Source organism: Urocampus carinirostris, chromosome 13 (assembly GCF_059441175.1).
Source record: "Urocampus carinirostris isolate Australia breed hairy pipefish chromosome 13, RoL_Ucar_1.0, whole genome shotgun sequence".
In the NCBI taxonomy this organism is placed as follows: Eukaryota; Metazoa; Chordata; class Actinopteri; order Syngnathiformes; family Syngnathidae; genus Urocampus; species Urocampus carinirostris.
In genome coordinates this window covers 32,500,339-32,521,917 of record NC_142361.1, presented here as the reverse complement: position 1 = coordinate 32,521,917, position 21,579 = coordinate 32,500,339, and the positions used below count along the sequence as shown (strand labels likewise).

The 21,579-nt window shown below is 38.6% G+C and overlaps 1 protein-coding gene across 1 annotated transcript; it reads left to right on the top strand.

The window, feature by feature from the left end:
* The first annotated feature begins 2,264 nt into the window (after nt 1–2,264).
* LOC148354360 (uncharacterized) lies at nt 2,265–20,026 on the top strand. The gene is made up of 5 exons (XM_088351691.1): nt 2,265–2,478; nt 10,690–10,748; nt 10,829–10,939; nt 14,223–14,398; nt 16,348–20,026. The coding sequence occupies exons 3-5, from the start codon at nt 10,846–10,848 to the stop codon at nt 19,762–19,764; spliced, it is 3,687 nt and encodes a 1,228-aa protein (XP_088207817.1). The 5' UTR covers nt 2,265–2,478; nt 10,690–10,748; nt 10,829–10,845; the 3' UTR covers nt 19,765–20,026.
* The last annotated feature ends 1,553 nt before the right edge of the window (nt 20,027–21,579 follow it).

The following is a 21,579-nucleotide window of genomic DNA, read 5'->3' as shown; positions in this document are numbered from 1 at the left end:
ATGTTACGTAAAAAAATGCCAATTTCTCATCCTACGAGTATTCAAACAACAGTTATATAGTACCTGTATTTATTTTATTCTTTTTCGAATCATGACTGTTTGTATTTTGATTCATGACATGTATTCGTCCCAAAGAGTCCCTAACTAATGCACAGGGTTGGGTAGGGTTACTTTAACTGGATTACTTCCAATTACTTTTGGATTACTCCAATACCAAATATGCTAATAAAAGACAAAAGAAACTAAATAGGAATAAAATGACTAAATTTTGTGCAGGCTTGGGTAGTAACGGAACACATGGAACGGCAAAAATGATGTTGACAAGCTGTTTGGATTTATTTTCATTTTGTTTCTGTCACATTTTATGTTCGTTTTGCTGGAGATCAAAGAGATCAAAGCCAGGAGAGAAAGCTTACCACGTGTTGTGAGTCATCGTTGTATTCATATTTACTTTCTTTTGTCTTTTATTAGCATATTTGGTATTGGAGTAATCCAAAAGTTATTGAAAGTAATCCAGTTAAAGTAACACTACCCAACCCTGCATTTTATGTTCATTTTGCCGGAGATCAAAGCCAGGAGAGAAAGCTTACCACGTGTTGTGAGTCATCATTTCATTCATATTTAGTTTCTTTTGTCTTTTATGAGCATATATGGTATTGGAGTAATCCAAAAGTAATTGAAAGTAATCCAGTTAAAGTAACACTACCCAACCCTGCATTTTATGTTAGTTTTGCCGGAGATCAAAGAGATCAAAGCCCGGAGAGAAAGCTTACCACGTGTTGTGAGTCATCATTTCATTCATATTTAGTTTCTTTTATCTTTTATGAGCATATATGGTATTGGAGTAATCCAAAAGTAATTGAAAGTAATCCAGTTAAAGTACCCTTACCCAACCCTGCATTTTATGTTAGTTTTGCCGAAAATCAAAGAGATCAAAGCCAGGAGAGAAAGCTTACCACGTGTTGTGAGGCATCATTTGATTCATATTTACTTTCTTTTGTCTTTTATTAGCATTTTTGGTTTTGGAGTAATCCAAAAGTTATTGAAAGTAATCCAGTTAAAGTAACCCTACCCAACCCTGCATTTTATGTTCGTTTTGCCGGAGATCAAAGAGATCAAAGCCCGGAGAGAAAGCTTACCACGTGTTGTGAGTCATCATTTCATTCATATTTAGTTTCTTTTATCTTTTATGAGCATATATGGTATTGGAGTAATCCAAAAGTAATTGAAAGTAATCCAGTTAAAGTACCCTTACCCAACCCTGCATTTTATGTTAGTTTTGCCGAAAATCAAAGAGATCAAAGCCAGGAGAGAAAGCTTACCACGTGTTGTGAGGCATCATTTGATTCATATTTACATTCTTTTGTCTTTTATTAGCATTTTTGGTTTTGGAGTAATCCAAAAGTTATCGAAAGTAATCCAGTTAAAGTAACACTACCCAACCCTGCATTTTATGTTCGTTTTGCCGGAGATCAAAGAGATCAAAGCCAGGAGAGAAAGCTTACCACGTGTTGTGAGTCATCATTTCATTCATATTTCGTTTCTTTTGTCTTTTATGAGCATATATGGTATTGGAGTAATCCAAAAGTCATTGAAAGTAATCCAGTTAAAGTACCCTTACCCAACCCTGCATTTTATGTTAGTTTTGCTGGAAATCAAAGAGATCAAAGCCAGGAGAGAAAGCTTACCACGTGTTGTGAGGCATCATTTGATTCATATTTACTTTCTTTTGTCTTTTACTAGCATTTTTGGTTTTGGAGTAATCCAAAAGTTATCGAAAGTAATCCAGTTAAAGTAACCCTACCCAACCCTGCATTTTATGTTCGTTTTGCCGGAGATCAAAGAGATCAAAGCCAGGAGAGAAAGCTTACCACGTGTTGTAAGTCATCATTTCATTCATATTTAGTTTCTTTTATCTTTTATGAGCATATATGGTATTGGAGTAATCCAAAAGTCATTGAAAGTAATCCTGTTAAAGAAACTCTACCCAACCCTGCTAATACACACTATCCTTTTGCAAAAAAAAATCACAAAATCTATTTGTTTTTCCTTGTAAATAAACCGAAAAGTATCCAAACATTTCCAATGCATTCTGAAACTTTAACAGACATGAACAGAGGCTTTGCTACGAATCCAAATAAACAAAGCAAATGCGTAATTGCGGCAGCAGCAAAAGTATCAGCTGTTGCGATGTTCTCCGTCGACCTGGTTGGTCCAGTTACCGAGGGAGTGGTTCCTTCCTGGCTACCCTGACTTCTTCTCTCCGCGCGGAGTCTCGAACGCCGAAAACTCTTCGCGTCGCCGTCTTCGGCATACTTTTCCAGTGAGGATGCGGCCGGACCTGTTTTCCTGGTTGCCCTGGAGATCGGAGACAGGCGGTTCCTCGCCGTCCTCCTGACAAAACCGGAGCGACGCGCTGGAGAAGAAGAGTCTTCTCTGGCCGGGCTTAAGTGGAGACGTCCCTGGTGGCTATCTACGGTAAGTGCGCCTTGATTTCCAGGTTTTTCGTGGAGTTTTTGGGGTTTCACGGCTATTAAACTTGTGTATACTGTACTTGAAAATGTACTACAGTAGAGACCCGAGCCTTCATGGGGCCCTAAGCAAAATTGGATTCATGGGGCCCCTTATTACCAACAGTTTGGGGCCATCTTGGAAAAAGGAAAAAAAATACATGCAGACATTTACATAGTATAGTTCTTTTCAACTAGAGTATTCTCGTCGAATTGGTCTTGAAAGTATCACAATTAAAGAAAAATAATACATAAGGTCCCTGTTTGAAGTATTTCATTTGATATTTCGTTTTCAAGCGTTTAAACAAAGTACTTATTAGTATTTCTGTAGTCGGATTTCACTTGAAGTTCAGTAGTTTTTCTAAGGTATTACTCTAGTTTTCTTGTGGTACTATTTCTGCAGTTGTGTTTTTGGTAAATTCCTTTTGTCGTATTTTTATTGCTGTTGTATTTTGTAGTAATTTGTAGTATTACAGTACTTTAATGATTTTAGTGTTTTTGTAGGAATACTATAGTATTTCTCTTGCGTTTTTATACTATTTCTGTTGTATTTTGTAGTATTTCCATGGTAGAATTGTTGATGTACATCTGTAGTATTTCTGTAGTAAAGCGTCACTTTAGTTTTATTGTTGTAGTAATTTTGTAGTAATTTTTTAGTGTTACAGTACTTTAATCATTTTGGTGTTTTTGTAGAAATACTCTAGTGTTTTTTGTACTATTTTTGTTGTATTTTGTAGTATTCCCACAGTAGAATTGTTGATGTACATCTGTAGTATTTCTGTAGTTTTGCTGTTGTGGTAATTTTGTAGTATTACAGTACTTTAATGATATTAGTGTTTATGTAGAAATACTCTAGTATTATTTTTTTTTCATATTTTTTGTACTATTTCTGTTGTATTTTGTGGTACTTCCATGGTAGAATTGTTTATGTACTTCTGTAGTATTTCTGTAGTAAAGCGCCACTTTAGTTTTATTGTTGTAGTATTTTTGTAGTAATTTTGTAGTATTACAGTACTTTAATGATTTTAGTGTTTTTGTAGAAATACTCTAGTGTTATTTTTTTCGTATTTTTTTTCTTATTTCTGTTGTATTTTGTAGTATTCCCATGGTAAAATTGTTGATGTACTTTTTTTAGTATTTCTGTAGTAAAGTGTTACTGTAGTTTTATTGTATTTCTGAAGTATTTTTTATGTAGTATTCCCATAGTTGTATTTTTTTTGTATTTCTGTTGTACTTTTGGTGTATTTTGAAAGTAGTTTTTAGTATACCTGTAGTGTTTTCATAGTATTTTTGTATTATTACAGTAGTTTAATGATTATACTTTTTTTGTAGTATTACTGTGGTATTATTTTTTTCATATTTTTTTGTACTATTTCTGTTGTATTTTGTAATATTGCCATAGTATTTTTGTAGTAATTTTGGAGTATTACAGTACTTTAATGATTTGGGTGTTTTTGTAGAAATACTCTAATATTTTTGTACTATTTCTGTTGTATTTTGTAGTATTCCCATGGCAGAATTGTTGATGTACTTCTGTAATATTTCTGTAGTAAAGTGTCACATTAGTTTTTTTGTTGTAGTATTTTTGTAGTCATTTTGGAGTATTACAGTACTTTAATGATTTTAGTGTTTTTGTAGAAATACTCTTGTATTTTTTCGTATTTTTTGTACCATTTCTGTTGGATTTTGTAGTATTTCCATAGTAGAATTGTTGATGTACATCTGTAGTATTTCTGTAGTAAAGTATTACTGTAGTTTTGTTGTTGTAGTATTTTTTTGTGATTTTAAAGTATGACAGTACTTTAATGATTTTGGTGTTTGTTTTAGGAATACTCTAATATTTTTTTGAACTATTTATGTTGTATTTTGTAGTATTCCCATGGTAGAATTGTTGATGTACATCTAGTATTTCTGTAGTAAAGTGTTACTCTAGTTTTATTGTTGTAGTATTTGTGTTGTAATTTTGTAGTATTACAGTATTTTAATGATTTTGGTGTTTTTGAAGAAATACTCAAGTATTATTTTGTTTTCGTATTCTTTTGTGCTATTTCTGTTGTATTCCCATAGTAGAATTGTTGATGTACTTCTGTAGTATTTCTGTAGTAAAGTATTACTGGAGTTTTATTGTTGTAGTATTTTTGTAGTTTTTGTAGAAATACTCTAGTATTTTTTTTCATATTTTTTGTACTATTTCTGTTGTATTTTGGAGTATTTCCATAGTAGAATTGTTGATGTGCATCTGTAATATTTCTGTAGTAAAGTATTACTGTCGTTTTTGTTGTAGTATTTTTGTATTTCCACAGTAAAATTTTTGCAGTATCGCAGTAGTTGTATTTTTGCAGTATGTTTTTAGTAAAAAAAAAATTGTTTTTTTTGTAGTATTCCGATAGTTTTGTTTAAGTCGTATTCTTTAGTATTTTCGTAGTTCTACTGTAGTTTTTGTAGTAATTCTGGGGTAATATTTCTGTAGTATTTTGAATCTTGGTGTTTTTATCTAAGAAAAATAATATATCCTAATAATATAGGAGATGCCTGTTTTTAAGTACTATATTTGATATTTAGTTATGTCGTGTGTCTGTAGTATTTCTGTATTTTTTTTGTTACGAACGTGTCAATTGGGACCAAGTTGGCACCCAAAAAGTTGACTGCTCTTTGGGGCCCCCTAGAGGTCGCAGGACCCTATGCAACCTATTAAGTTTTCTACTTTGTGGGTTTTGACTACCCTCACAAAAAACAAGGGATTACTATATATCTAGATAAGATTTTAGTCATTTTGCATATTTTTGACTCTCAGCAGAATAGCAATGTGATACTCTGAGACATTGTTTCTCACCCTTTTTGATTCAAAGTAATTAGGGGTTCAGTGTCTTACCCAAGGACACTTTGACATGTAACACGGACGATCCCAAGACGAGCGCTCTACCCCCTGAGCTACTGCCGCCCCTAATTTGTTTTTAAATTTTGGATTACAATCATAATTGCCCAGGGTTGCTGGGCATTCTCCTTGGGCGTGGTTGTTGGGGCCGGGGTTTATTGAAAAAGCTGAGAGCCACCAGGGAGTGCTGAAGAGCCACATGGCCGCATGGTAATGTTGGTGTTTATAGGGGGGGGCTTGACACTAAACCTAGCTAAAACATACTCAGAAAGTACTTAAGCAATTTTCATGAAATCAGTTCGGCCGTTTAGGACCGTGCAAATCAGGATTTTGTATATATACTCCAGATTTAGCGCCTCCTAGTGGTAAAATAACTTATTTAACCCCAAAAAATAAAACATTGATTTGATTTATCAGCAAAAATACATGAACCATCATCTAAAGGTGTATTTTTTTCAAATTTTCTGAATTTCTTTTACACAACACAAGGCTCACCTAGCAGAAGCTGACATATTTGACTGCCTTCTTGCTGCTACAGGGTACCCCCCAAAAAAACAAAAACATTGTTGAAGGTGGAGCAAAAGAATTGAGAAGAAAAAATGGTGCGGTTCGGTCATTTTGAGTCTCCATACTTTGTGCTTTGTAGCACTCGTTTCGGTTAAACTACGTTATGCAGCGACATCTAGTGGTTAAAAATGACACATTCTCCCTTAATATTGCTGAATTATGGCAAAAACTCAAATATACCATTGAAATATTATCGATAAGTATACTTACTAGAGGGTTACTAAAGCTATAACCAATAATATGACGTTGATAAAAGATTTATAAAAGTATTTCTGTTGATAAGCACTGAATCCAGAATACTTAACATTTCTGAGACAGTCCTGTCTATTGTAATCGACTACATACAGTAATCGAAAGGAGATGGGGTTCGATTCAATGTTTTATACATTTGATGTTACATTTCAGTGTGTGAAAAGTCAAATTTTGATATAATAGATAGGTATTATTGGGTTAGGGTTAGGGTCACACAACCCGGCATCATTTTTTCCCCTAGTTTAAGTCAAGTCATGTTTATTTGTATAGCCTTTGATCACAAGGAGTCTCAAAGAGCTGCGCAGACTACAGATTATTGCAAACCACAGACTATTATAACACCATCCTCTGATCTAAAACCCAAATGAGGGCAAGGAAAAACTCAAAAGCTTTAGCATGAGGAAAATCGAGTCATGTTTATTTGTGACGCCCTTAATCACAAAGAGTCTCAAAGGGCTGCACAGACCACAGACTATTGCAGACTACAGACCATCCCCTGATCTAAAACCAACATGAGGCCAAGAGAAAACTAAAAAAACTTCAATATGAGAAAAGTCAAGTCATGTAAATTTTAATCACAAAGAGTCTCAAAGGGCTGCAGAGACCAGACTGTTGCAAACCACGGACCAAATCATCACATGATCTAAAACCTATATGAGGGCAAGGAAAAACTCAAAAACCTCAACATGGGGAAAGTCAAATCAAGTTATGTTTATTTGTGACACCCTTAATCACAAGGAGTCTCAAAGGGCTGTACAGACCACAGACTATTGCAGACTGCAGACCATCCCCTGATCTAAAACCTACATGAGGGCAAGTAAAATCTCAAATACCTCAATACGAGGAAAGTCAAGTCATGTTAATTTGTCACGCGCTTAATCACCAAGAGTCTCAAAGGGCTGCACAGACCACAGACTATTACATACTACAGACTATTATGACACCATCCCCTGATCTAAAACCTATATGAGGACAAAGGAAAACTCAAAAACCTCAACATGAGGAAAGTCGAGTCATGTTTATTTGTGACACCTTAATCACAGGGAGTCTCAAAGGGCTGTACACACCACAGACTATTGGAGACTACAGACCATCCCCTGATCTAAAACCTACATGAGGGCAAGGAAAAACTCAAAAACCTCAACATGAGGAGAATGAAGAAACATTTAGGTAATCTTTCTTCAATTCAATTTCAATTTAAGACTCAAATTCAATTGGTACATGATTATCAGTCAACTGATTTATGTTTCGGAGCATACGTGTCCAAATGTATCTCCTCGTACTTCCTTTTTCTTCAATGTCTCCTGCAAAGCTTACAAGATCTTGGGTGTGAATAGAGGAGAAGGTGTGTTGAATTTGGTATGCGGTCGCACAAGATTAGCAGTCAATATCTTATCGTAACTTTCTCATTTTCACGACCGCGTGCATGTATTCTAAATATGGAAAATCCAGAAATGTTTCTTCGTCGGACACGTTTGAAACGCGACCGAATGTTGAATGATATTAGTTTATCTTTGATAGACAGTCCCTTTTTCAATCGACGCACCTTTATTGTGGTTAAGAAGGAGAGATGTGGGGTGTGTCTGACAGACCGATTGTTAAGCCAGGGAATGCGCGAATGGATCTGGACTTCGAGAGGGAATGCGAACCGACCGGTCGGCGTGCGAGCATTCCCAGGCGCGGGGCTCGGATTCCTGAGGCGCGGTGGATAAGGGTGTTGTTGTTTTGCTCTTTGCCGTTCTGACTGAGTTCAACCTCCGAATGATGAGGTTTTTTCTTAAATAGGCTTGATTTTCTGTGTTTTGTCGCAGGGCTGCATGGATGGATGGATGGATGGATGGATGGATATATAGTGTGGAAGGAGGGAAGGAAGGAAGGAAGGAAGCAAGGAAGGAAGGAAGGAAGGAAGGAAGGAAGGAAGCAAGGAAGGAAGGAAGGAAGGAAGGAAGGAAGGAATTGTGGAAGGAAGGAAGGAATCAAAGAAGGAAGGAAGGAAGGATGGAAAGAAGGAAGGAATTGTGGAAGGAAGGAAGGAAGGAAGGAAGGAAGGAAGGAATGGAGGAAGGAAGGAAGGAAGGAATGGAGGAAGGAAGGAAAGAAGGAAGGAAAGAAGGAAGACAGGAAGGAAGGAAGGAAGGAAGGAAGGAAGGAAGGAATTGTGGAAGGAAGGAAGGAATGAAAGAAGGAAGGAAGGAAGGATGGAAAGAAGGAAGGAATTGTGGAAGGAAGGAAGGAAGGAAGGAATTGTGGAAAGAAGGAAGGAAGGAAGGAAGGAGTGGAAGAAGGAAGGAAAGAAGGAAGGAAAGAAGGAAGACAGGAAGGAAGGAAGGAAGGAAGGAATGAAAGAAGGAAGGAAAGAAGGAAGAAAGGAAGGAAGGAATTATGGAAGGAAGGGAGGGAGAAAGGGATGAGGGAGGGGCAGATAGAGAGAGGGGTGTATGGAAGGAAGGAAGGAAGCAAGGACGGAAGGAAGGAAGGAATTGTGGAAGGAAGGAAGGAATTGTGGAAGGAAGGAAGAAAGGAATGAAAGAAGGAAGGAAAGAAGGAAGGAAAGAAGGAAGGAAAGAAGGAAGGAATTGTGGAAGGAAGGAAGGAAGGAATTGTGGAAGGAAGGAAGGAATTGTGGAAGGAAGGAAGGAAGGAAGGAAAGAAGGAAGGAATTGTGGAAGGAAGGAAGGAAGGAAGGAATTGTGGAAAGAAGGACGGAAGGAAGGAAGGAAGGAAGGAATGGAGGAAGGAAGGAGAGAAGGAAGGAAAGAAGGAAGACAGGAAGGAAGGAAGGAAGGAAAGAAGGATTGAAAGAAGGAAGGAAAGAAGGAAGAAAGGAAGGAAGGAAGGAAGGAAGGAATGAATGAAAGAAGGAAGGAAAGAAGGAAGAAAGGAAGGAAGGAATTGTGGAAGGAATTGTGGAAGGAAGGGAGGGAGAAAGGGATGAGGGAGGGGCAGATAGAGAGAGGGGTGTATTGATGGATGGATGGGTGGATGGATAAATGGATGGATGGATGGGAAAGAGGGAGAATGGGCAGCAGGGATGGACAGAGAGAGAGAGAGGGATGGATGGATGGATGGATGGGTGGGTGGGTGGGTGAATGGATGGATTGGTGGATTAGAAGGAGGGAGAGAGGGATGAAAGGGGGGCAGAGAGAAAGATAGGGCTGGATTGATGGATGGGTGAATGGATGGTTGGATGGGAAAGAGGGAGATAGGGCAGCAGGGAGGGACAGACAGGGAGAGGTATGGATGGAAGGACAGATGAATGGGTAGGTGGATGGATGGATGGATGGATGGATTGGTGGATTGGAAGGATGGACAGATGGATGAAGGAGGGATAAAGGGAGAGAGAGAGGGCTGGATTGATAAATGGATGGATGGGTAGATGGGTGGATGGACAGTAGGATGGATGGATGGATGGATTGATGGATTGAAAGGAGGGAGAGAGTGATGAGGGAGGGACAAAGAGAGAGAGAGGGGTGGATTGATGGATGGATAGATGGATGAATGGGAAGTAGGGAGATAAGGCAGGAGGGAGGAACAGAGAGATAGAGAGGATGGATGGATGGATGGTTGGGTGGATTGATGGATGGATGGATGGATGGATTGAAGTGTAAAAGGAAGGATGGATAAATGGATGGATGGGTGGATGGATGGATGGATATATGGATGAGTGGATTGAAGTGTGGAAGGAAGGATGGATGAATGGATGGATGAATGGATGGATGAATGGATGGATGATTGGATGGATGAATACAGTAGATTGATAAATGGTTGGGTGGATGGATGGATGGATTGATGGATTGGAAGGAGGAAGAGCGGGATGGGGAGGGACAGAGTTAGAGAGGGATGGATGGATGGATGGATGGATGGATGGATGGAAGGACGGATGGAAGGATGGATGGATGGATGGTTGAAGTGTGGAAAGAAGGGTGGACAAATGGATGGATGGTTGGTTGGTTGGATGGATGGATGAATGAGTTGGTGGATGGATGGAAGTATGGGAAGAAGTAATAAAAAAGGAAAGAAGAACGCCATATAGGATGAGAAACACAACACCTAAGAATTTTTCACCCTTAAAGGGCCAGTGCGTATTATCTAGTGCTTCATGGTGGTAGAATAAAACCTCAATCATTCCAAAAAAGGGCAAAATTGATGTAAAAAATCATCATAGAAATGTCCATTTTTCAAAAAATACTTGTACGTCAAGAAATTTGCATTTACCTATAGTGAACTGATATAATTGTCCACCATCTTGCTGCTACGGGTACCTGAAAGAAACTCGCGAAAGACTGTACTAAAAAGTGATGTGATCCAGTCTCCTTTGATTGTAGTTATCCCTCTGCTTTTTAGCACTCGTTTCTGTTTCACTGCACAATGCAGTGACTTCTCATGGTTGAAATAATACACGCTGTCCCTTTAATATTTCGAAAAATGTGTACTCTTCAGGTTTCATTTAAGAAAATCCCTTTTTTTCTTTATTTTTTCTTCTAGAGATACATGCGAAGAGCATCTTCCATGATATGTCTGCGTAGACACACCTAAGATATAAAGTAAGGAAAAAGACACTTCATCGCATATGAGGGATGTCGTTTCGTGTGGAAAATAAATCAAAGTGAAAACTGGTTTTTAGGCAAAAGCGTCGGCAGCATGAGCAGCTTGTACGAAAACGTGGTCTTCGATAAGTCTGGCAAGGGAGTCATCGTTGGAGGATTCCCAAATGGATCCAGCGCTGTGGAGACAGGTAAGACACTTAATCTGTTTTTATTTTCTACAGAAAAGAACAAGAAAGTTGGTCGGTTCAAGATGCATGCGAGAGCAGGGGCGTTACCAGGAGGGCAGTGCCCACTCACCCAAAGCGAAACTGGATTGGAGGGCAGTTGGAAAATAAAGAAGAAAAAAGACAAACAAAAGAAGAATAAAACAAAAAGGGAAAAAAAGAGAGAATAAACAAACAAAGTAGAAGAAAAAGAAGGAAGGAAAAAGCAAGAAACAGGGAAAAGGCTAGGAAAAAAGAAACAAAATAAGAAAAAAAGAGCAGGGGCGTTATCGGGGGGGCAAGGTTCAGGTGTGGGCAGTGCCCACTCACAGGCTAGCTTTGCCCACCCAAAGTGAAACTGGATTTGAGGGCAGTTAGAAAATAAAGAAAAAAAAACAAGAATAAAACAAAAAAGGAAAAAAAAGAGAGAATAAACATACAAAGTAGAAGAAAAAGGGAAAAAGAGAAAAGGAGGAAGGAAAAAGCAAGAAAAAGGGAAAAAGCTAGGAAAAAAGAAACAAAATAAGAAAAAACGAGCAGGGGCGTTACCAGGAGGTCAGAGGTCAGATGTGGGCAGTGCCCACTCACCCAAAGCGAAACTGGATTGGAGGGCAGTTAGAAAATAAAGAAAAAAAAAGAAGAATAAAACAAAAAAGGAAAAAAAAGAGAGAATAAACATACAAAGTAGAAGAAAAAGGGTAAAAGAGAAAAGGAGGAAGGAAAAAGCAAGAAAAAGGGAAAAGGGCTAGGAAAAAAGAAACAAAATAAGAAAAGAAGAGCAGGGGCGTTACCAGGGGGCAAGGTTCATGTGTGGGCAGTGCCCACTCACGGGCTAGCTCTGCCCACCCAAAGCGAAACTAGATTTTAGGGCAGTTAGGAAATTTAAAAGAAGACAAACAAAAGAAGAATAAAACAAAAAAAGGGAAAATAGAGAATAAACAAAGTAGAAGAAAAAAGGAAAAAGAGAAAAGGAGGAAGGAAAAAGCCAGAAAAGAAGAAAAGGCTAGGAAAAAAGAAACAAAATAAGAAAAAAAGAGCAGGGGCGTTACCAGGTGGGGCAAGGTTCAGGTGGAGGCAGTGCCCACCCCCGGACACGCTCAGAAAAAAGGAAAAAAAAAAGAAGAAAAAAAAAAAGGAAAAAAGAGAGAAAAATGAAACAAAGTAGAAGAAAGAGAGAAAAAGAGGAAGGAAAAAGGCAAGAAAAAAAGAAAAGCAAAATAAGAAAAAAAAAAGAAAAAGGAAAAAGGAAAGAGAAAAGATCAAAAAATAATCATGCAAGAAAAAATACGTAAAAAGCTAGAAAAAAACTAACCAAAGAATAAAAGACAAAAATTAAAAAGGGAGGAAAAAAAAGGAAAAAGCTGAATTTTTGTATTATAGTATTACTTTACTTCTATTTTGTAGTATTTTTTAGTATTGTCATAGGATATTGTTTGAAGTGTATCTATTATTTTGTAGTAATACCCTAGTTGTCCTAGTTGTACTTTTGTAGTATTTCTGTCCTAATATTTATGTACGAGTATTTTTTGGTAGTGGTATTTTAGTAGTATTTCTGTAAAAAATATTTCATAATATCTTTGTAGTACAGTATTTCTATAATATTTTTTACTATTACTGTATTAGTAATGTATAATTGTAGTATTTATTTTATAGTATTTTGTAGTATTTCCATAGGATATTGTTTGTAGTATGTCTGTATTATTTTTGTAGTATTACCGTAGTCTTTTTGTCATAATGTTGATGTAGCAGTTTTTTATAGTAGTGGTATTTTTGTAGTATTTATGTAGAAATCTTTTAATAGTATCTTTGTAGTATTTCTTTGTAGTATTTCTTTCAGATTTTTTACTCTTACTGTAGTTGAATGTCTTTAGTATTTCTGTTGTAATATTTCTGTAAAGGTATTTGTGGAGTATTTCTGGCATATTTTTCATGTAGCAGAATGGGATATTGTTTGTAGTACATCTATTATTTTCATAGTACTTCTGTAGTTGTGCTTTTGTGGTATTTCTGTCCTAATATTTATGAAGCAGCATTTTAAGGTAGTGGTATTTTTGTAGTATTTCTGTTGAAATATTTTGATAGTATCTTTGTAGTACAGTATTTCTATAATATATTTTACTATTACTGTCGTTGAAAGTCTGTAGTATTTCTGTTGTAATATTTCTGTAATAGTATTTTTGTAGTATTTCTGGCATATTCTTTATGTAGCAGAATTTTTGTATTAAAGTATTGCTGTACTTTTATTTTGTAGTATTTTCATAGAATATTGTTTGGAGTATATCTGTATTATTTTTGTAGTATTATCGTGGTTGTACTTTTGTGGTATTTCTGTCATAATGTTTATGTCGCAGTATTTTATAGTAGTGGTGTTTTTGTAGTATTTCTTTTGAAATATTTTAATAGTATCTTTGTAGTATTTCTTTCAGATTTTCTACTCTTATTGTAGTTGAATTTCTGTAATATTTCCGTTGTAAAATTTCTGTAATAGTATATTTGTAGTATTTCTGGCATATTTTTTATATAGCGGAATTTTTGTATGATACTATTTCTGTACTTTAATTTTGCAGTATTTTTATACAATATTTTTTGTAGTATGTCTGTATTATTTTTTGTAGTATTCGTGTAGTTGTACTTTTGTAGTATTTCTGTTGAAATATTTTAATGGTATCTCTATAGTATTTCTTTCATATTTTTTACTATTACTGTTGTTGAAATTCTGTAGTATTTCTGCAATAGTGTTATTCTATCATAGTGTTATTGAAGTAGTATTTTCGTAGTATTTCTGTTGAAATATTTTGATAGTATCTTTGTAGTACAGCATTCCTATAATATATTCGACTATTACTGTCGTTGAATGTCTGTAGTATTTCTGTTGTAAAATTTCTGTAATAGTATTTTCGTAGTATTTCTGGCATATTTCTTATATAGCGGAATTTTTGTATGATACTATTTCTGTACTTTAATTTTGCAGTATTTTTATACAATATTTTTTGTAGTATGTCTGTATTATTTTTTGTAGTATTCGTGTAGTTTTGTAGTATTTCTGTTGAAATATTTTAATGGTATCTTTATAGTATTTCTTTCATATTTTTTACTATTACTGTAGTGTTTCTGCAATCGTGTTATTCTATCATAGTGTTATTGAAGTAGTATTTTCGTAGTATTTCTTCAGTATTTTTACTTAATATATCAGCATAATACATGAATCTATATCAAATACTAGATCTAGTTTCCGGGACTTGTTACGAGTAATCTCCAACCATTTCAGGGGCTGACCTGGTAGGAGCCACCATCCAACTCGATCACCTGAGTCCAAATGAAGTACAGAGCATCATGAAGGTGCTGCAGCCATACGATAGCAGCATGACGGTGGTGACGAAGAGGGAGCTCAGCACCGATACCAGCTTCAGTTCGATGGAATCGGGCCTTCAAAACGCAACGGAGGTAAAGAAAAAAAAATATATCGTATATACGGTATTTTTTTCAATTTATTATTCATTCAAACCATAGAACAATCCCTATTTCCCAGCTCAGGTATTAGTTTAAAGGGACGGGGTGTCATATTGAGTTCCTCCTCATGTTCCTGAAAATAAACCATTCAGTATAAACATTGTTTTGAATACTAGGAAATAATACATGAACTATCATACCTATGTTAATTTTTATTAGAATAAAGTAAAACAGTATTTTTTTTACATTGCGGGATCCTCAATTGGGTCCCCACAGTGCCATCTAGTGGTTAAATATTACACATGAGGGCTTAAACAAAAGTACAGTACTTGACTTTATGAACATTACATCACGAAAAAAAGTCCCCATCCGCTCTAATGTATTTTGAGAGTCTCCCATCCGGAATACATGGGCCCATTCAATATAATGGGGAGCCATGGTAAACAATGCTTTTCCCAAGGGTAGTCATAGGAACCAGGGACTGTCCAGGGTGGCTTGAGGGGGCCCAACCCCACATTACTTTTAACGTGGGTAAATGGTGAATTCCAAAGAGTGGATGCTAGCGATAGGATGCTAACAGTTATGTGCGCCGATATCAAAGTGTTGGGCTGGCGTAGCGCAAGCTAGATGTAAACACTGTTGGTGATTAGTTGGGCTGGCATAGTTTGTGAACCCGTGTGTGTAGAACTTAGGCCGGGACATTATTGACGCACAAGCAGACACAGGCAGAAAAGGAGCGGGGTGACGATCAAAGGTCCACAAATTGACTGTTTAGCCAATCCGAATGCAGAACACAATGCACGGTCAAAAGACGTCAAGGAGCGAAACCGCAAAAAGTTAACCACGATGCAGCGAATTCTTAATTAATTTCTTGTTTTTACTCCTTTGCTTTAATACTAACCTACTTTCTTTATCAAAAGTCCTAATTCAGATATCTATACCCCTGATGCACACATCGATGGTAGACTCAAATTTGCAAAATTAAAAATGCCTCAATGGCCAAAGATCAAAGGTCCCTAAATTGACTGTTTAGCCAATCAGAATGCAGAACACAATACACGGTCAAAAGACGTCAAGGAGCGAAACCGCAAAAAGTTACCCGCATTGCAGCGAATGCTTCATTAATTTCTGGTTTTTACTCCTTTGCTTTAATACTAACCTACTTTCTTTATCAAAAGTCCTAATTCAGATATCTATACCCCCGATGCACACATCGATGGTAGACTCAAGTTTCCAAAAATTAAAAATGCCTGAATGGCCAAAGATCAAAGGTCCCTAAATTGACTGTTTAGCCAATCAGAATGCAGAACACAATGCACGGTCAAAAGACGTCAAGGAGCGAAACCGCAAAAAGTTAACCACGATCCAGCGAATGCTTAATTAATTTCTTATTTTTACTCCTTTGTTTTAATACTAACCTATTTTCTTTGTCAAAGGTCCTAATTTAGATGTTGATACCCCCGATGCACACATCGATGGTAGACTCAAATTTCCAAAATTAAAAATGCCTCAATGGCCAAAGATCAAAGGTCCCCAAATTGACTGTTTAGTCAATCAGAATGCAGAACACAATGCACGGTCAAAAGAGGTCAAGGAGCGAAACCGCAAAAAGTTAACCGCGATCCAGCGAATGCTTAATTAATTTCTTATTTTTACTCCTTTGTTTTAATACTAACCTATTTTCTTTGTCAAAGGTCCTAATTTAGATGTCGATACCCCCGATGCACACGTCGATGGTAGACTCAAGTTTCCAAAATTAAAAATGCCTAAATGGCCAAAGATCAAAGGACCACAAAATGACTGTTTAGCCAATCAGAATGCAGAACACAATGCACGGTCAAAAGACGTCAAGGAGCGAAACCTTAATCGTGATGCAGTGAATGCTTCATTAATTTCTCGTTTTTAATACTAACCTGTTTTTCTTCTGTTTTAAAAATCAACAGACATTCAGCGGTGACTTCCAGAAGAGTGATATGGACATACATACCGAGAGAAACCTTTCTTCTTACCATACCCTGGCGGCAAAGCTAGACTCTGCTCAGGCCATCGGGGGTGACATAAATGCTTCATTGGTCAATGACCTTCCCCGTGTTAATCTCACAAATTCGTCATCCGATGCTAACGCACAGATCGCGTTACCTTCCCTCGTAGGGGTCGATTCGGATTTTGACGGCAGCCTAAAGACCCCCAACGTCAGTTTGGCAACTCCCCAGGTTAACTCTTACTATGCTTCGGTTGACAAACCACAAATCCACACGGGCGACCTTCATTACAAAGCCCCGCACTTTACCATGCCGAAATTCGATGTTCCTGCGGTCGACGTACCGGTAGTGGACGGTGGCTTAAATCTTCCCTCTATTAACGGAGAAACAAAAGGTCTCAACCTATCATCACCGACAGTAGACATTGATGGACCAAACTTGGATTTGAATGGACCAAAACTGGATCTAAACGGACCAAAACTGGATTCAAACGGACCAAAACTGGATTTAAACGCTCCAGATGTTAACATGGAAACTCCAAACGCTGACATCGGTCTATCTTCAGATATTTTCAAGCGTTTCAACCAAAAACTGAAAATCAAGAAGCCCAAACTTCTCGGTGCAAAAGCTGATCTGGACTTAGACGCAGGCCTGCGCACACCAGAAGCCGAATTTTGTCTACCCAAATTGGAGGGTGGATTACATGCACCGAACGTTGATGCTAGCTTGCCAAATGCTAACCTCAAAAGCCCCGATTTGGACATCCACCCGCCACACCTGGATGGAAAATTTGTCTGGCCTCATGAGAAATGGAAGATGCCAAAACTCAAAGGCCCGAAGGCAGATTTAGACCTAAACGCAGGCCTGGATACACCGAATTTCGAGAATGGCATCGACGCTCGGCTTGACCTCCCGAAAGCTGATTTAAAAGGTCCAGATTTAAACGCCGAGACCCCAAACCTTGACTTCCATGCTCCTTCTGTGAAAAAGAATTGGCACCTCAAGTTGAAGAAACCGAAACTACCCGACCTAAAAATGGACGCAGATGTTAACGCACCAGATCTCAATCTCTCTTCACCAAGCATTGATGGGGATATCGATTCCCCAGATGTTGACCTGAATTTAGCCAAGCCCAAACTAGACCTTAATACACCAGATGTGGACATTGAAGCTCCATCATCTAAACTCAGGTTCCCGACACTTAAAAAACCAAAGCTTTGGTTGGCTGGCACCCGGAAGAAAAGCTCCAGTTTTGACCTTGACATGGACGCCAAAGCTCCTGACCTTAAACGGGCATCCCTTCAAGGTCCAGATCTAGATTTACCCAACGCTGATGTCGACACCTCCGGAAAGTTCAAATGGCCCTCTCTGAAAATGCCAAAATGGTCCATTTCGGGTCCGAAGGTTAACGGTCCAAAATTGGATGGTAGCGTTTCAACACCTGACTTGAGTCTCTCAGCTCCTTCAGTTGATGGTGAGCTGAATGCTCCTAATCTAAAGCTAAAAACTGCTGAATTGAACGGACCCAAGTTAGACATTGATGCCGAAGCTCCATCTGGAAAATTTAAATGGCTCAAGAAACCCATGTTTGGTACACTGAAAGGTTTTAAATCTGACATTAACGGTGATATGGATTTACCTGATGTTGAGCTTTCACCCGAAATCGACGCTCCGGACCTCAGATTCGGCGCACCCGATGCTAATATCAAAGGTCCTAATTTAGATGTCGATACCCCCGATGCACACATCGATGGTAGACTCAAGTTTCCAAAATTAAAAATGCCTAAGTGGCCAAAGATCAAAGGTCCACAAATTGATACCAACTTAACAGGTCCAAATATCAATGTTGATGCTCCTAATCTAGACATTGATGGACCCAATTTAGATCTAAATACAAATGCCAGCCTTGAAACCCCAAATATTAACCTCAAATCTCCAGACCCTCCAACCGGGAACTTCAAATTTCCCAAACTGAACTTGCCAACTCTTTCAGGGCCAAAGTTTCATAAGCGCGATCTGAATCTTGACACCGATTTGAACGGTCCGCGTATTAATCTGGCTTCTCCTGACATAAAGTCACCAGACTTGAGTCTTTCAACTCCCGAGATTAACGGTGGTTTTGCTGCTCCGGATGTAAATCTGCCTAAAGCCGATTTAACCTCTGATTTAGGATTACCACGGTTGAATCTATCAAGCCCTCGAATTACAAGCCCAGGTGCAGACGTTAATATGCCTGATCTCAGCATCAAAAACCCAGATCTGAATCTTGGAAATCTCAATGCACCCAATGGAGGCATCACCTTGCCAAATGCTGACCTAGAAACACCTAATCTCAGACTCAATAGTCATGTTCCAAACCTGGGCATCAAAACTCCCACTGCCAATCTTAAAGGCCCGAACGGCCAGTTAAAAACACCAACTCTCGGTTTGGATTCCCAGCTGGGGGATTTTAAATTGCCTCACTACAACCTTCCAAACCTGGATCTTTCAAGCCCTGGAGTAGAAGTTCCCAGCATTCATCCCTCAGTTAAGGCCGGGCTGGACACACCCCAGGTCAACATCGGAACACCCAATGCCAGCGCAAACGTCTCTGTCCCTTCTGTGAGTTTAGCCAGTCCGAAAGTTAAAGGCTCCATAAAAGGACCGGAAGTAGATGTGGAAGGTCCAAACGTAGACGCTGGTCTTGAAAAACCCAAATTGCCACATTTCAAGGTTCCAAAACTCAATATCTCTCCATCCAAGAAAACTCTCACTAAAAAACTGTCCGTTGATGGTGATCTGTCCCCTGGCAGAGTCTCCTCCCCTGAAATGAGTCCTAATGGAGATTTGGAAATCAAAGGTTCTCCTAAAAGTAAACTCAAATGGCCCTTCAAGTGGGGGTTGAAATCCCACTCCCTGGACATGGAGAACGGAATCAACGCCGGTGTGAATACTCCTAGATTCAGAGTCCACGAATTACCCAACCACATCATGGACACCAAATCCTCAACTGAGGACATCTTCCACTTCTCCAAATTTGACAGCGAGGCCAAAGATTACATGGTCAGCAAAGGAATCCGTTTACCGGTAGTCAGTGCGCCCTCGAGGAACGGAGAACGGATCGACATCATGGAGAGGTTGAGGATGGCCATGGAGAAAACCCCGTCCGCTAACACCACGCCAACAGAGGAGAAAACCCTCAGCCTGAAGACCAACTCGGCGAGTTTCGCTTCGTCTGGAGAATCCGGAGACTACGGTCTAGTCCGGGGAGGGACTTACAAAGTGGAAAAGTCGGAGTTCCCCGTCGGCTTACGAGATTTTGCGAGTTCAGGTGATGAAACGGATGAAAGCAACAAATTAGCGATAGGCCTCTCCAAAATGCTAGTTCTGGATGCTTAGAATGAAGATGCCTACTTCCATAAAGAGAAGGCTAAGTGAAGAGAGCTTCTCTGAACCATGTGCATATACCTGTTATTTATATATAGATATATAGTTATATACATAAATATATATGTATGCATCTTTTTTTCAAAGATCAATCTGCGAAATATACCTTTCCTTGTGCGTTGTTTCATTTTCGGACATCCTTTTCCTTTGGAGTAACTGTATAAATGGATGTAATTGAAAGATTGTGTTCAATAAAACACCACTGAAGTCAAAAGGTGTTTGTTGCTGTTCGTCAGGAAACGGACCGGGAGGCAGGAAGTGTGAACTCAAAAGCGTAGACGATCTGTCACTTTAATTTAGAAAATAAAAGTGGTCCGACACGCAGGGACCAAAGACAAAACAAAACAGGCTTAAAGGCAATCAAAAATTCAAACGAGGTAATACTCGGATCAAACGGGCATGAACAGGTCTTCACTCCACACGCAATCAAGTCAATGTGTCTCAGCCGGTGTCAAGAGGCGGGGCCAGCTGGGTGCCATGACGACCGTGCAGGACATGACACTGTTACACAGTGTTGGGTTTGTTACTTTACTAAAATAATGAGTTATAGTTTCTCACTACTTCATCTGTAACTGAATTACTCTATAGGAAAAGTAACTTGTGTCGAACTTTTGGCCTGGCGCGTCATCCACTCCGCTGTTGCTAAACTACAACACAGCACCCCGAGGCCATCCCGTTAATCTGTTAATAAACCACAAAAGGATACTGCTGGAAGTGTGAATTTCCCTACAGGGATGAATAAAGTATCTATCCATCTATCTATCTATCTATCTATCTATCTATCTATCCATCCATCCATCCATCCATCCATCCATCGCTCCATCCATCCATCCATCCATCCATCCATCTCTCTCTCTCTCTCTCTCTCTCTCTCTCTCTCTCTCTCTCTCTCTATCTATCTATCTATCTATCTATCAACCCAAACTCTGAAAAAGATGAAAAAAGTGGAGTTTATACAAGCGCGTACGCATCACGAATGAGCTGATTGAGGCTGCAATCATAACTTTAAGCCAGAAGATGGCGTCAGTGAGTAGTTCCAAATTCCGTACAGCACCTATAAGAGCTGTTCTTTAGTAACAACTGTCAACTACAAGAGTCAATCACTTGGAGGAATCCATCTTTATACATTGTAAAGTAGGCTTAAAACGGCTCATCTCATCTCATTAGCCGTACCGCTTATCCTCATTAGGGTCGCGGGGGGGCTGGAGCCCATCCCAGCCATCTCCAGGTAGTGGGCAGGGGACGTATTTCCTCAAAAGTGTGTATTTCTAACCAGATGGTATCATGTTTCTCTGTTTCAAATATTGGTACCGCCCAAAGAGACGTTTCTTTTTTCTTTGTCTTTGTTCTGCTTAAATAAAATACAGTTTGAGGGGGGAAGGGCGGCAGAGTAAAGGAGCGCGCCAGAGAGACGAACACGGGTGAATTCCTCCTCTCCTGGCCCCTCCCCCTCTCCAACTGCCAGTTGTAAAATAGTCGAATGCCTGGTGCATTGTTCCCTCTAATTTTCCACGGGTCTGAGTCAGTGAGCAACGCTTGAAACAACAGTGAGCAACAGCAATCCCAAGTGTGGCAACTAAGTCATTATCAAACATGTCCAAAACTTGACATCAAGTTACATTTTGCTGAGTTTCCGGCAATGCAAAATTATTTTTCACTTTTGAATGAATTGACTAATGTACGATTGCAGGGCCTACAAACGTCATTTGTTTTTAAAATTCTTTCATAAGATTTCCATTTCTTTTTTTTCCTGGTATCTTTTGTCGC

Bases quoted from the DNA above. Each gene is read 5' to 3' on its own strand.
- LOC148354360 (XM_088351691.1), top strand. From the start codon at position 10,846: ATGAGCAGCTTGTACGAAAACGTGGTCTTCGATAAGTCTGGCAAGGGA. The intron at 10,940-14,222 runs GTAAGACACTTA...CAACCATTTCAG, and splicing joins ATCCAGCGCTGTGGAGACAG to GGGCTGACCTGGTAGGAGCC. The intron at 14,399-16,347 runs GTAAAGAAAAAA...AAAAATCAACAG, and splicing joins GCCTTCAAAACGCAACGGAG to ACATTCAGCGGTGACTTCCA.